General features: G+C 39.7%; 1 protein-coding gene across 1 annotated transcript; it reads right to left on the bottom strand.

The window, feature by feature from the left end:
* Positions 1-11,118: 11,118 nt before the first annotated feature.
* foxi1 (forkhead box i1) lies at positions 11,119-12,666 on the bottom strand. The gene is made up of 2 exons (XM_027017503.1): positions 12,045-12,666; positions 11,119-11,663 (listed from the first exon to the last, which is right to left on the bottom strand). The coding sequence occupies exons 1-2, from the start codon at positions 12,664-12,666 to the stop codon at positions 11,119-11,121; spliced, it is 1,167 nt and encodes a 388-aa protein (XP_026873304.1).
* Between the last annotated feature and the right edge of the window lie 2,422 nt (positions 12,667-15,088).

The following is a 15,088-nucleotide window of genomic DNA, read 5'->3' as shown; positions in this document are numbered from 1 at the left end:
GTAAGGAGAGACTTTAATGAGCAGTGTGCCTGAGCACAGGTAAGTAATGACAGCACTGAACAGTGTACCTGAGCAGAGGTAAATAATAAGAACTATTTCTAGTTCTAGTAGACAGTGTATCTGAGCACATGTAAATAGTGCTACAAATATATAGTGTACCTGAGCACAGGTAAATAGTGATATAAATGAACAGTGTATCTGAGCACAGGTAAATAGTGATACAAACAAACAGTGTATCTGAGCACAGGTAAATAGTGATACAAATGAAAAATATATCTGAGCACAGGTAAATAATAGTTCTAATTGATAGTGTACCTGAGCACATGTAAATAGCAACTAATATAGAATGTACAGGTAATATAGAGAGCACAGGTAAACACTGAGACAGTAAGTTGCAATACAAATGGGCAGTTAATATGTGGACAGTCCCTTCACCTTGTTCTCCCTTTATGTGGATAGCCACGTTGTTTATTGTAAACACTGGAACCAGCCTTACACATGCCTGAAGGATGCTCCACATCTCCCTACCAAACAAACAGACCAATGGATATATGATCAGATAATCAATAAATTCATTCATTATAAATGAAGAAATAAACATTAGTTTTACAAAACCCACATAAGTGCTCAACCTATTAACCAGTAATAATCTTTAACCTCTCACCCCTGAGGTCAAGCATACCTCCTGGAGCCTGTTCTGCTGTCTCCAGCTTCAGATTTCTCTGGAACTTTCAAATCTTGCTCAGATATCTAAGTAGCTATTGTGCTTGATTCAGATCGTCTCTGGCTTTGTCGGTAAATTTCTAGTTATTTGATCTGGCCTTGTGTGGAGGCGTCAGTGTAAATCAGGTATCGTCTTCCACTGCAGGTTCTCTCACCTTGCACAATACTGTCTGCATCAGGGACGGGCATGTGCTTGGCATGCTGTCAGAATCAACAGTGAAATATTCGGAGGGTTCGCTATTACAGGGACTTTACTGTAAAACAATCCATGCTTTGTATACCTGCCGGCTCCAGCTCTGACACACACTCGTCTCTCAGCCTTTCTACTCCGTGCTTGTCTCCTGACCTGTACCTGAATGAACTTGGCACATAGCGAGGCAGATGTACCGTAAGCTGTGGTCCGCTCCTTCACAACCAAGCGGACATCCGAGCTTTTGTTCCCATTGGTGAGTAATACGCCTGGCTCAAGCTGTGAGTCCTTATGCACAAGCTTAATCAGTTAAATCATGTGATTTGCAATAAAACTTGGACCCACATTTATCGTTTGTAGCTAGCAAGTCCTAGAATGAACAAGGGGTGCATACAAGTTAACAGGTCCTAAAAAGACAGCACTCTGCCACTCATAGTAACAGTTCTACCCTGTATTTTTCTTGACCATGTTAATATGTGACTGCATAAGGAGTTTCATAGGCTGAAGATATAATAGCTTTATACATGGGGCAGAGTCCACTGCTGCCCGTTTCATTAAGTATAATCGCCACACGATTGCTCTCTTTATTAAAGGTGACTGCAGCTGTCTCAGATGGGGTCAGTAATATGTGATGGAGATAATTGCTCTGTGTGTGTGTGTGTGTGTGTGTGTGTGTGTGTGTGTGTGTGTGTGTGTGTGTGTGTGTGTGTGTGTGTGTGTACATGTACAGTGACTATGTATGGCTAATGAGAGAGCTGGAGAAATTGCGCTATTATGATGTCGGGCCTCATACCATTATAGGCCATTAAAATTACACAGCAGATATTCAGTCCCATTATATTTATTGCACAGAGGAACCTGATTGATGTTGTCCTGGATGAGACTTCATACCATGCACGCTTGGCCCTGTGCCATCCTTTGTGAACTGCCTGCAGCACCCAGGGAAGACCCACAACAGCATCAAAGGGATAAAATCAGATGAATACTCTGGTGCAATCAGAAAAAGAACAGTTTAGCTTATTGTTACCACAAAACTTTGTAATGTTATTACCTTGGCCATGGTCTTCTTAATACCTGGGCAGTCCTTTGTAAATGAGTGCTGCTAGTCTGAGCTGAGGTCAGCATGGTTACACTTAGCACATCACAAATGTCAACTTGAAGAGAATGAGTCACAAAAGTCATGGAAAAGACATGTATTGTACATAACTTTCAAGTATGCATGGTGAAGCTATGAATTGTGTTGACTTCTCCACATCAGACCAAGGCCCAGCGCATCTCTAATGAGTCAGTGCATCCTAATGAATCAGTGTATCCTAATGGATCTGGATTTCTTTGTTATCATCCCTGCACCTCCACAAACTGTGTGTCAGCACTGATGTAGTTTTGAAACACCGATGGCTCTGAAAGGCAAGCTGTCAAGCTCATTATATACTTATAAAGCTTATATAAATATATACTTACGTATGTATAGTATTGTAATATGCTTAACATGTTTAATGTTTAATGTTTTCTTCCCAAAGGTGAAAGTTTCACAAAACATTAATCATAAAAATATATTTTTTGGACATCTTACAAATCCATTTAAAAACTACATCTTTAGTTACAGACCCCATTAATGGACAGCATTTAGAGGTGGAGAAAACCTACTGGTCATCAGCATGCAGGCTGTAGCCACTGGGTTTGTAATTCAAAGTCTAATCTCAATCAACTACTGAACGTTTGAGGGTAGATTAGCATAGGAATGGGGGGGGGGCTCTAGTTGGGGCATGCCTCTAGGCCAGACCTGTGTCTGTCTCTGTCTCTCTCCGGAGACGTGTCCTGGCCCATCAGCCCGGAGACACCCCGGACAGAGAGCATGCTGGGAGCAGACAAGCAGACTGGCCTAAGAGCTGCAGCCCCCGACACACACACCTTCACTCACACGTCATCCTCTGTCTCCAACTGCAGGCAGCTGGCATCATTAGCATAATGATGAGATAGCAACACCTCTCTTTGAGTTGTATCAGGGGCAAAAATGGCAGGGTAATGACAGGCATAATTACCCCATTTAGCAAAGGAGGGGCAGTTAAAAGAGGAAAAAAAGGTGGGGGTTATTTTGATAAAGACAGAAGCACCTAATAAAAATGTCAGTTTATTTAAACACGTCTTGATGCCTTCCTGTGGAATGTGTTTGAAATGCATTGTTTACTTAAAAAATAATAATCTAAACATGCACTTCTGTTTTAGGTGCAAAAGTGCAACCACATTTGCTGATGAAATTGATTAGTAGACTAGGCACATTATTATTATTACCACATCGATCTATTATTAGACGTTAATTGTCTGAAGGTGAAGAAAATCCCTAAAGGCTACTGGGGGGATCAAAATGCCATTTGAACCTAAAAGACTTAAATACCTGCTGCTCACTTTAGTTCTGCAAACAAACAAATGTTATAAGAGAAGTATCCTGTCAAGAAATAGCAGCTGTACCATTAGACTTTTAGCTTTTTTGTTTTTTTATTTGGGATGCTATAAAATCAGGTAACTACCAGAATATCTTTTTTTTTTTTTCACACAAATTCACCAACCTTTTAGTTTTGATTTTTGAAACATAAAATACCTTTTGTGAAACTTTATGCAGCTCTACAATAATGAGCCTAAAAGCTTAACTAGTTCTGCTGAAGGTCTTCAGCCACTGTTGGTATGTGTGTGTGTGTGTGTGTGTGTGTGTGTGTGTGTGTGTGTGTGTGTGTGTGTGTGTGTGTGTGTGTGTGTGTGTGTGTGTGTATGTGTGATGAAACACACTATAGCACTCTTTCATCTTTGTTAGCTCACAGGGTGAATGAGCTTAGGAGAGCAGGGAGTCTTCAGAAGACTAAAGAGCGTGTGTTGTCATCAGCGTAACTGACCCTGAGAAGAGTGTTTGAGCTGTGTCACCATACTGAGAGCCAGCAGGAGGTTAAACCAACGACGGACCTCTAAAGTGTTTTCCTTCATCAGTCTCAGGAGGGATGACACCAGTTAAGAGACTGGATACTTAAATATGCCGACATGGAAAAAAATGTACTCAATCATCCTATTCATTGTTTTATGATGCATTTATTCTAGTAAAGTCTCACCACTCCCTATCATTATTAATAAATGTGGCCCCTGCCATTTTAGGGGCTAAACTTCACTCTATTTTTATTACTCTGCAATTAAAGGTGAAATGACTGTTGTTTGCGTTCCCAGAGGAGCATGAGAGACCAGCAGATTAGTAGAACCAAGTTCTACTTTGGTGAGGGAAGCGAAAATCCAATTAAAATTCACTGGGACTTTACTGTCAACCACTAATACTAATGGCTGTTTGGTTTTGATTGATTTGTCTGAATTTTATAGGGAGTCAGGTTCTCATAATGAAATACTGGATATCACTACCAAGCAACAGCTGAAAATTCACTTTTCAAAGTCATACCCCAATCTCTCTCACTCATTCTCTCTCTCGCTCTCTCTCTCTCTCTCTCTCTCTCTCTCTCTCTCTCTCTACTCCAGAAATCCTTGTCCAAAAGTCATAGATACTGTCGGCTGGAAAGCTCCCCTCCTAAGACTCTTACTGCAAACCGGAGGTTCAAATGTCCAAAGAAGAGAGGATTGTGTTGGCTGACAAATAAAACATCATGATTTTAAGTGGGGGCATGCAGGTGCTGTAGACCCTGTGATGTTGGTTTCATTGTAAACTCATACTGTCGTCATCACCCATCTCTCTCATTCAGCCACTGTGATGTCAAGCATCGGGCATGTGATCTCATGACTATGGCGTGAGCATGACCGACAAGAAATGATGCAGTGAAGGGTTTGACTCTGCACATATAGTCCAGCTGGGTTGGTAAACTACACAGTTGTGTACATTTCTAATGTATATGACCTGCAGGTGTGCCTAGGTATCTCATGCACGCAGATACTATGTGTTTGTTTTGTTTCTGAATGACACACTTGGTGACTTTCATAATGGTTGCTTAAACTAATACATTAAAATATATTTAGGTGTTGATCACCTTGTCAAATCATCCACAAAAGACAGGGGAGTGTGTTTGGAAGGGTAGCTGGTCTTTTCTCTTTCCTCTCCTCTATGGGCTGATAGCAGATACTTTCTAAGTGAGAGAAGCCCTAGTGAGGGATTAGGGTCGTCAGACTGGGGTAGGAGGGCATACCCGGCCTGGTCTGGTCCGACTTGACATGAGCTTGGCTGAGAAAGAACAATATAAAGAGACTAAAGGCAAGGGGAGGGTATGTGTGTGTATGTGTGTGTGTGAGTGTGGTGTGTGAGGGGTGTAGGTGGGAATGTGCTTATTCTACCTGTCTAAATTAAAAGTTAAAGGGGGCGGACACGACAAGGAATCCCAGGCTGTGCACCTCTCTGAAGACTTAATTTGGGCTGAAGTTAATATTTTAATAATTCAGTGCATATTATGTTGAATTATTTTTGTCATGTTCTCTTTTAGTTAATTATTATGTTGACAATGTGTTCTTGTCTTTTCAGTGTGTTTTTCCATTAGTTATTCTTCCACTATTTATCCCCATTAGTTCAGTCCTTTTTTTATCGCTAATGATGCTTCTTTAATAAAAGGGAATTTTCACTGGAAATGAAAAGGGCATTACTGGAGACATCTTTTCTACTGACTCTGCAATACAATCATGAATGAATAGGAAGTTATATTGTAGGGGATATTATTTTCAAAATTATTTTGATGTATTATTTAAACACTAAGCAGAAAAAGTACCATTTTTTGAACGATGCCCCTAAGTCATAGGACATCTTAGCCAGGAACTGTGCCTAAGGCTAATGTCACAGTTTCTGCACACCAGTCTGCTGAAGTGTGAACACAAAGTGTGTTTTGACACAGACCTTGGATAAAGGATGATCTACCCAGATATCCAAAGTAAGTGAACAAAGGCTCATCCTTGCAGGGATTGTCATAATATGTTTTTGAGCTCAACAGAGCAGGGATATGTTACACTGGTGTGGGGATTGCCTTTCCAGACCTAAAGAGGTGAAGACAAGCTCAACCTGGGGATTTAACACCCGTTGCTCTCGTCATATGCTCATGTCAGGAGATGCGACGGCATCTTACGTGTCCCTGGTTGCGACTCAAACACAGAGACCCTGTTTGAACATTGTTTGTACCTTATGCCCGTGTTCTGATACAGCAAACCCCAAAAGCAGGAGGCTGAGCGCACCTTCATGCTAAAGTAAAGACCATTCACGATGAGGGGCTCATAAAATGGTGTGGGAGCGATCACCTGTTGTCTGAGTGGAGGGGCTGATGAATCTCTCACATATATTCCAGACCCCTCTGTCCAATCAAGAGCATCAACTCTACTTCCCGAAGCACAAAGGCAAACCCAAGTGAGCAAATAATATTTGATCGGTCGGTTGAACAAATTATTGTTTACCAAATTTCATTGTACTTGTACAATGTCAATAAGGCCATGCTATAAATAAATTGTAATATTCAAAATAAACAAACAAAATCGTTCACAATGTTCACAAAAATCCGCATTAGATTAAAAAAAACCTTTATAAATCCCATCACTCTTCCTGTTGGATTAGTTCTAACAGCTGAGTGTGGCAAGAGTTGGAACAGTCTCTGTATAAAATGCTCCATATGGCTGTGTGCTTACATCTTGGACCCCTTTGCCATTATCAGCATAGAGATTACTGCCTCTATGGGCCCACATTGAAGGCAGATGAAACCGAACCATGTCATGCCAATAGGTAGGCATTATCTCCAGCTATCAAATGTGCACTTTGTCTTTGTACAGAGATGTGAGGAGAGTTTCCTGGTGCACACAGTAGGGGGGGGGGGGGGTGTACTTGTGAGCTGTCATCATGCCCTACACCTAAATATTTAACTTCCTCAGGAGATCTGTCAGTGATATGAGACTGTTGCCCATAATTCTGGCTGACTGGAGTAAGCAGATGTGAAGTTTCGGAGTCAGTGCTTCCAATATCATATAATCACAGGGCAGAGAGCTTATAAACCACTCTGTGCATGAACGCAGTTATGAGGGAAGGTCACATGTACCCCACCCAGACACAGAACTTAATGTGGCTTTAACTGATATACAAACTGTACGACTACTAACCCATCAGTGTTATAAATTAGCAAATGCAATCAGACCAGACTGGACATTGTTATTGCATGCAATAATTCAGCCAGCAGTTTTGTACCTGGTCAATTATAAAATAGGTTATGTTAAGTATTAGGAAGGTATTTCAGCATATTGAGAAGTCTTGGCACTATACAAAATCACTGAGTAGAACCTGAGGCAGTGACCATACTGTTTTTGTAGTCTGTCAAGTCTTAATTAGACGAAATTAACATAAATTGTATTTTATCATATAAAATATGAGGTCTACAGTTTGTAGACTCAGTTCACATGTTCTTACAGTGTGTCATCTTTACAACTATGATAACATGTATCCATTGTGTAACATTTGGTAGTCCTTCAGTAAAAGAACTATAACTTAAAAGTGTTATTGACGGAGCAGTACTGAAATTAAACTCTTAAACCTGAGTGCACTGGGATATACCCTGTTAATGTGCCTGAGCTCTATCAGGCGACATCTACTAGGGCTAATGGCTGTGGTGATGTAACAATATCTGTCGTGCGATTCACCAGCCTGTCACTCACTCAATGACTGCCCCGCCTCTGGTGGTACTGAACTGGCTCCACTTACGACTCCACTCTCTGACAGTCTCCCACATGACCCATGCTACTCTCCATGGTCTCCATTTAAACAGTCTGAGGGGCTGGTCATGTGATCACACTATGTGTCACAAGGGACCTGATGTATGAATCAGTAATTAAAATAAACAAACAACAGAAAATTGAAGTAGCAGTAGCAGGAATAATAATAATAACAACAACAACAACAACAATAAGAAGAAGAAGAAGAACAATAATAATAATAATCACATTGATATTATTGTTGTTGTTATTTGCAACACCCTGTGAAAACATTATGCAAAGACTGTGTTACCTCAATAGTCTTAAAAATTGCAGTATTTCAGGAAGACACACATTAAACGTACCAAAACTTCCGTATGCTTTAGGGTCAGGATCAGGTAGCAGGGGTCAAATGAAAGTGATATCTCCTTTTCCTGCTGTGAGAAATAGGATTAGTTTAGTTTAGAATAAGCCCACACTAAACTCGGGCTTTTAAGTCAGAGCAGCTCCTGAAGTTATGGTGGCTCTGCTGGGTTCCTGATCTTGAAACCCATCATTATGGTTTTAGTTCACAGGAATGGGGAAAGGGGCTATCAGAACCCCCAGCACAGGAGAACAGAGGTTGATCCTTAGCCTAGAGGCAGCCTCCGTGGAGTGGGCAAGCGGGAAAAGAGAAGGGGCCATGCGCTGGGAAGGCCCAAGAGTTTGGAATGGTTTGAGTAACAGAGGCTCAAGCCTGCAGTGATCAGTGGAGTGTGGAGCACCAGGGACATTCCATTAGCCCATGCACGCCATCTGCACAGGATCTCATGAGAGAATCATTGCCTTGTCTGTTCCTCTAGTGTGAGCTCACGCCACACAAAATGAACCTGATTAAAAATGCACGCTTCCTTCAGTAGCAAATGTTGAATTGATTTCAGTTTAAGTGTTCAAGCAAAGTTTCACTTGATTGAATTTAAAATGTCATATTTTAAATTGCATTTCTAAGTATAAAAGAGACAATAAAACTAGATTTCTAAAATTAACTCATTTAACTCCGTAGGCATTACTAGTACACCCAATTCAATTATTTTTCTTCATCCATACTTATACATTTTAGTTACAGAAATGTTACAGAACAACAAAGAAAAAGAGGGCCAAGTCATGTGGGCTGAGTCACATATGTGCATTTTGACTGTACTCCTAAATGTGTCCATATTATTCTACAGTTTCGGTCGGTGTAAATGTAAATAGAGCACACTTTGCAAAATAACAATGTAGTATGCAAAATAAACAGAAACCAATATTTTAAAGTCACATCAGTACTCAGTACATGGTCTTTTTTAATCAATTTATTAAAGACTGTAATCTTATTTATTAATTTCTTTATTTATTTTTTTCTTATATGAAAAATATGTAAATGTTATTTTTCTTTCCAGTATTCGTGAAGCAAGAAAAATATATTCTGTAATCTAGTTTTACTCCCCTCAATTAGACAAAGATGACCCATGTAAAGAAGTGGTCAGTATGTATGGTATTTGATGACAATCTCCTGTTGCTTTGTGAAACGCCTTTTGGTAAACGCGAAATGTAAAATTAAATTTGACTTACCGTGTGTTCACTAAAGTGATCTTCTCTGTCTAAATGTATTACTGTACTATCATGTAAAAAAGACTTTCTTGTAGAAAGACTATAGCGTCTGGTAGCTGCGCGGAGAGAAATTAATTCTGAGTGATATCGTTTGGGGGACCTCCTGGATTGCCAGAGCCCTATTGTGTCTCTAACAAACACACGAAACTCTTGTCAAGTTTATTTTATTATATATAATAAGATACAAAAGTGCATTAAATTGTGTTCTAGTTATGATGTGTTTTCTTTGTTTATTTGCGTGGATATCGGAAGTGACGTAAATTGTTTCTACATATCACAATAGTTGGAATAAGCGGACATTTTCATGGACGGGGACAGAATTTCTCTTGTTTCGCACCCACAACGACGGGATGTCCGCACATGCCCAACAAAAGCACTGATCCATGCGAAGAGCTCCCGCAACAGGGATCGCAATTCCAGAGCGCGTCACAGTTTCAACTAAATCCAAAACGGGCGATTTTCTCACACATTTGTGAATTCCAAACGTTAAGATGTGATGAAACTTCTGTAAATAAATGGAAACAGCTGCGCAGTAAAATCAACCTGGAGAACGACAGATGATCGGTATGAAAAAGCCAAATTTTCATACACCGTAAAATAAGCCGAATGTGCATAAAAGTGTCCAGTCGAAAAGCTGAACTCTTGAACTCGTTAGATACAAAGCCGTTCCGACTTGTTGAAAACAGCTCTATTTAAGGTGACAAGCGGAAAATGCCCGAGTCTCAACTATTGTTTTCACGCTGTTCTGACGGAACGTGGGTTAATAGAACACCAAAATGGTTTTGTTAAAATCACAAAACATCAAAACGGAAATATGGGACCACTGAGTCAAAAAAGTGTTTAGACAAGCACACAACGTAATCTTCGCTGTTAAATAGTCTCTTAAAATAAACCGCGGCAATAGGGCAGGGAAGAGTTAAAAGCTTTAGATTGACAGTAAAACGCAAATATGGGAACGCACAGCGTGCGTTCCGTGGGGGTGCGGATTAATTCCAGCGCTCGATGAATCATGCAGTTCTTATAAATTATTGCCAACTCAGGACAATTGTTGTGCATGTTATGTTGCTGGAATGTGACGGCATTCTTAGAAAGCACACTCAAATGTAAAGTAACTTGAACTATATTTTAATAAATAAACAGAAACAAAAGCCTTGAACTAAATGTGTGGTTTCGAATGTCTTACATATCATATATTTGAACAATACTCTGCTGATAGGAGAGGTTTTAAAAAATGTAAAAAAAAAAAAAAAAAAAAAAAAAAAAAAAGTTAATTGCGCCTCATTTAAAAACAAGACACGGTTAATTGGTTACACAGTAATTAAGTTCTAGCATCCACTTTACGACTGGTTATTAATCTTGATCACTTCTATTCTTTGTGCCTACAACATTGTGACTAGTGAGCGATAAGGGAGATTTCATTGATGTTTATGGAGTTTCATTCATCATGTTATGTGTGCAATACACTCACATAGGCTACGGACACTGCTAGCAAATATTTCAGATTTTAGAACAGTTTATTTCACATCATGAACAAATTAATTAAATAAAAATATACTGACATCGATATACAATAATAAAACAAAATGCGAAAAACTGGATCATTTGAATAACGAATATACGTGCCATGACGTGTATAGTACTGCTCCGTTGACTAGAAATAAAATAAGTTCGGACGTGCAACAGGTATGCTGCATGAAGGGAAGGGCCTGTTCAAAACAGGAAAACAGTTCAAACAGAAAAAGTGAACATCTGTGACAGTGCAACTGGTCAGTATTGCGTTAAACAAATGTGACAGAAAGGGTGAATACAAAATGCGTGTAACAGATCTTAAAAACATGACACGTGCGCTCACGGAGCGCATGACATTGGCTTATTCTGGCTACAGTCTAAACCTCTGTTCCTTCACGGCTGTATATTAAATTGTTCACACTAAAGTGATTTGAAATTGAACTGCTGAAGACACTACCATTATGGCCAGCTGTGTAGTAGGTCAGTCTGTCATGGTTGATGTGGCCTGCATCAGTCATGGGCGCAGTCGGGCTGGGGGAATACGGGCTAAGTCCGGGCAAGCTCTCGCGGCTTTGCATCAGATCCCCCACCAGTCCCGCACTGAGGTCCCGTGCTCTGTTCCCAGCCATTACGGAGTTCATATTACTGACAAAGTTGTTGAAGCACGGGCTATGATCCGCCGACGGTGGTGGCGAGGATTTGGGTTCGCTGGAGCTGGGTGAATTCTGGAGGCTGTGTGTAGACGGGCTCATGATGCTGGCGGTGTCCGCTAGTTTCAGTGCGCTCACATCCTCCGATTTAACTGACACGACATTGGTGGTCCCATTACTGACGTCGGCCCGTCGCTTTCTCTTTCTCCTGAAGTTTCCATTATCGAACATTTTCTCACAGTTTGGGTCGAGGGTCCAATAATTCCCTTTACCTGTAAAATACATATTTCATTTGCTGAGGTTCGCGACATATTTTAGCATCAACGTAATTTTACATCTAAATAGTTTCATCCCAATAAAAGAGAGAATTAAGGTGACGAGCAACGTATGAACGGCGGGTACATCCTTATTCCGAATTATATGTGCGGATGTAGTGAGAGAGATAGAGTAAGATAGAAAAATGGATAAATAAATGTCTCGTATTTGACACAAAGTTGTGTAAACATACGCACGCACGCACACGTACAGAGAGAGAGAGAGAGAGAGAGAGAGAGAGAGAGAGAGAGAGAGAGAGAGAGAGAGAGAGAGAGAGAAACTGTCTGGTGCTTGGCGCAAAGTTGTGTAAAACACTGAAGGAATATGAAATTGCTTACCAGGGTCATCCTCATCCCGTGCAACTTTCTTAAAACAGTCATTCAATGACAGGTTATGTCTGATTGAATTCTGCCAGCCTGCTTTGCTCTTTTTATAAAACGGAAAGTTCTCAGCAACGTACTGATAAATTTGACTAAGAGTAAGTTTCTTGTCTTGGGCATTCTGAATCGCCATCGCAATCAAGGCCGAGTACGAATACGGAGGTCTGACCATTTTGAAAAGTTCTTGCTGGCTCGAGATGGTCAGCCACCCCAGATCGGCTCCTCCGAAGCCAGCAGAAGGTGGCAAGAACTGCCGCTGACTGCCACCGTATCCCGACTGAATGTAAGACGCTCCGTTTGTGCCTGATAGATAAGGCGAAGAGTTAATACTCGGCCCGTTCAGCCAGAGGTAAGGGTTCGTACTGGGCGACGTATACTCGCCAAGCCCGTAGCTCGGAGGATGCACAGGTGGCCTCTGCGAATGGTGGTGTAGGTTCTGTTGGTGGTACACGCCGAAGTTGTCACAGTACACAGCCATGTCCAATATGTCCTGCGCGGTATGATTTGGTAGAGGACTTGGTTGCTGATTCGACGGCTGCTGCCCAAAAGCGTTCATAATCCGTTCAGATTCTAGAAACATGAAGCGTATTGAGTCCCCGTGAGCCGGGATAGTATAGTCTTCAGTAGAATACTGAACTTGTCGTCTGGGGAGGGAGTGTCGTTTAAGTACTTCGCCGTAAGGGTACTGAATGAAACCTCGGATGACAGCGCCTCCCACCATTATACCTCCTTCAAATGGTCTTAATCGAGTATGCATCAATTTGGCGTCGAGATTCTACGAGTGATAAGCATCTTAAAGGAGTTACTTTCAGAATTACAGTCAGCTTTTTACCATTTTCTTTTATGCCTGTGCAAATTTTAAAAGAAGAAAGAAAGGTGTTATTCACCTATTTTCACCTTTAACTGAAGCCAATTTTAATTTACATTGTGCATTGTAGCTTAGCTTAGTTAAATAGCCTGTTAGTCAATTTGCTTCAGGATTCCTCAACTCAATATATATATATATATATATATTCCTACAGGCAAAGTTCAGTATTTAGTGTGACCTCCCTTGGCACTAAGCATATCTTAAAGTCTTTTGGGGAGACTGACCTGAAGTTTTCTGAAGTAATCAGAAAGCCAGTTTCCCACTGTTGTACAAGTATAAGGGGAGGTCACACTAAATACTGGCCACTTTATCCTATAAAAGCTGTGTATAAAAACTATAAAAGTTTGTTTTTTAATAGTACACACAAATTTCTTGCTTTTTGGGAGGGTGGTGTGTATTCTAATAAAGAGACTGAGAAATAATTGTATATAGTCATTAAAACAACAAATCTAATAGTGGCCTAAGAGTTTTGTGCAGTATAGCGTAATTAGAGAGAGGTTCAATGTTGTAGTTTAGTACACAACATTTCCAGAGAAACAGGATGTTTCAGACAGAGGTCTTTCATCAGCTGTCCAAGCAAAGCGTGTCTGAATTTCTAGGGGAGGAACCAGTTTATATATGAAAAAGTAGATGTTTGAATCACAACATTCACTCTATGTGCTTCTAAACTTCCAAGAGTGCAGCTCAGTTCTTTTTATTTGAGTTTCTTAATTTCTTTGTTTCCATAGCAACAACTGGCAATGCAAACAGTCATGCCTTTAATGCAGTGTCCATTAGTATTACAATGCCTTGCCACTGGAAATGACAAGTCCTCAATTCTGATGGCCCAAAGGTGTTCAACAAACTAATCAACAAGCCTTCTCTTGGTTTCACAGCTCTTGCAAGTAATAGAGTAGACTGTCTACTCAAAGAAAAAGAACTGATTTATACTCTTTGAACTTTAGAACTCCGTGGCGTGAGTGCTATGATCTACAAATATAAATATTCAAGACTTTTCAGACAGAGGTCCTTCATCAGCTGTGCAAAACAAAGTGCTTCAGAATTAGTAGTAGGAGGAACCAGTATGTTTTGAGTGTCTCTACGTCTTTTACTACAGAACACTGCAGTCACCCACCTTGAATCCAACCAACCCTGGAATCACACACACATATTTGCGCACATGTGTCTTTGTATATAAACATGCATATTAACCCTGGGGTTGTCATATTATACCACATCTGTTAATTAAAAGAAGAAGGCATTTTTTAAAATTTTTATTACATTAGTTTATTATTATAATAATAATTATTATTATTATTATTATTATTATTATTACTACTACTACTACTAATAATAATAATAATAATTTATTTTATGGAATTATTTTATAAGAGAACTTTTCTTTTAGTGTCTGACAAACAACTTTGGGACTCAGTCTATACTCTCACTCAATCTCTCGCTCTCATATTATATATATATATATATATATATATATATATATATATATATATATATATATATATATATATATATATATATATATAACATTATAGTCTAAAAAGACAGATTATTTTCACTAGTCGAAAAGGGGGAGTCATGTTTTCTATAATTATCTTCTATCTATGATTGATCTGTGGGCCTATAAATTGGAATAAACGTAAGATCACTGTTAAGTTTGAAGGTTTGTATAAAACTAAATTAGCCCATATGGTTTAGTAGGTGCTTTAACAGACAAGGACACCTATAAAATATAACATTCAGAAACTTCAGTTTAAACTTGGAAAACAAGGGCAACAGTTAATTATTACACTGCAGTTAGGGTTAGGTTACTGCTCATATAAAATCTGAAATGTAGGCGGCTGGGTGTATCATTTTAAGATGCATTATTTAGATATTCATATGTCCACACAGAAATACAAATAAACGAAACAGCAGCTTCTTTTGCCATTATTGCCCCCTTCTGGTAAATGAACAAAAGGCGCAATTAGCATAACGTACCAATGAACCCAGTATGGGCTATAGCCTAATACATACTTATAAGATAGCATAGATCTATCGAAGAGGGGAACTTCTTAAAAATGTGAGAAATTGCCTATATCTAAAGCAGATTACTAAATACAATCCAAAACATAACTCCGCCAAAATAAAGTGTTAA

This window comes from Electrophorus electricus, chromosome 14, assembly GCF_013358815.1.
Source record: "Electrophorus electricus isolate fEleEle1 chromosome 14, fEleEle1.pri, whole genome shotgun sequence".
Classification (NCBI taxonomy): domain Eukaryota; kingdom Metazoa; phylum Chordata; class Actinopteri; order Gymnotiformes; family Gymnotidae; genus Electrophorus; species Electrophorus electricus.
The sequence above is the reverse complement of the archived record's forward strand: the minus strand, read 5'-3'. Positions and strand labels throughout refer to the sequence as shown.

Bases quoted from the DNA above. Each gene is read 5' to 3' on its own strand.
- foxi1 (XM_027017503.1), bottom strand. From the start codon at position 12,666: ATGTTTCTAGAATCTGAACGGATTATGAACGCTTTTGGGCAGCAGCCG. The intron at 11,664-12,044 runs GTAAGCAATTTC...TGTATTTTACAG, and splicing joins ACGGGATGAGGATGACCCTG to GTAAAGGGAATTATTGGACC.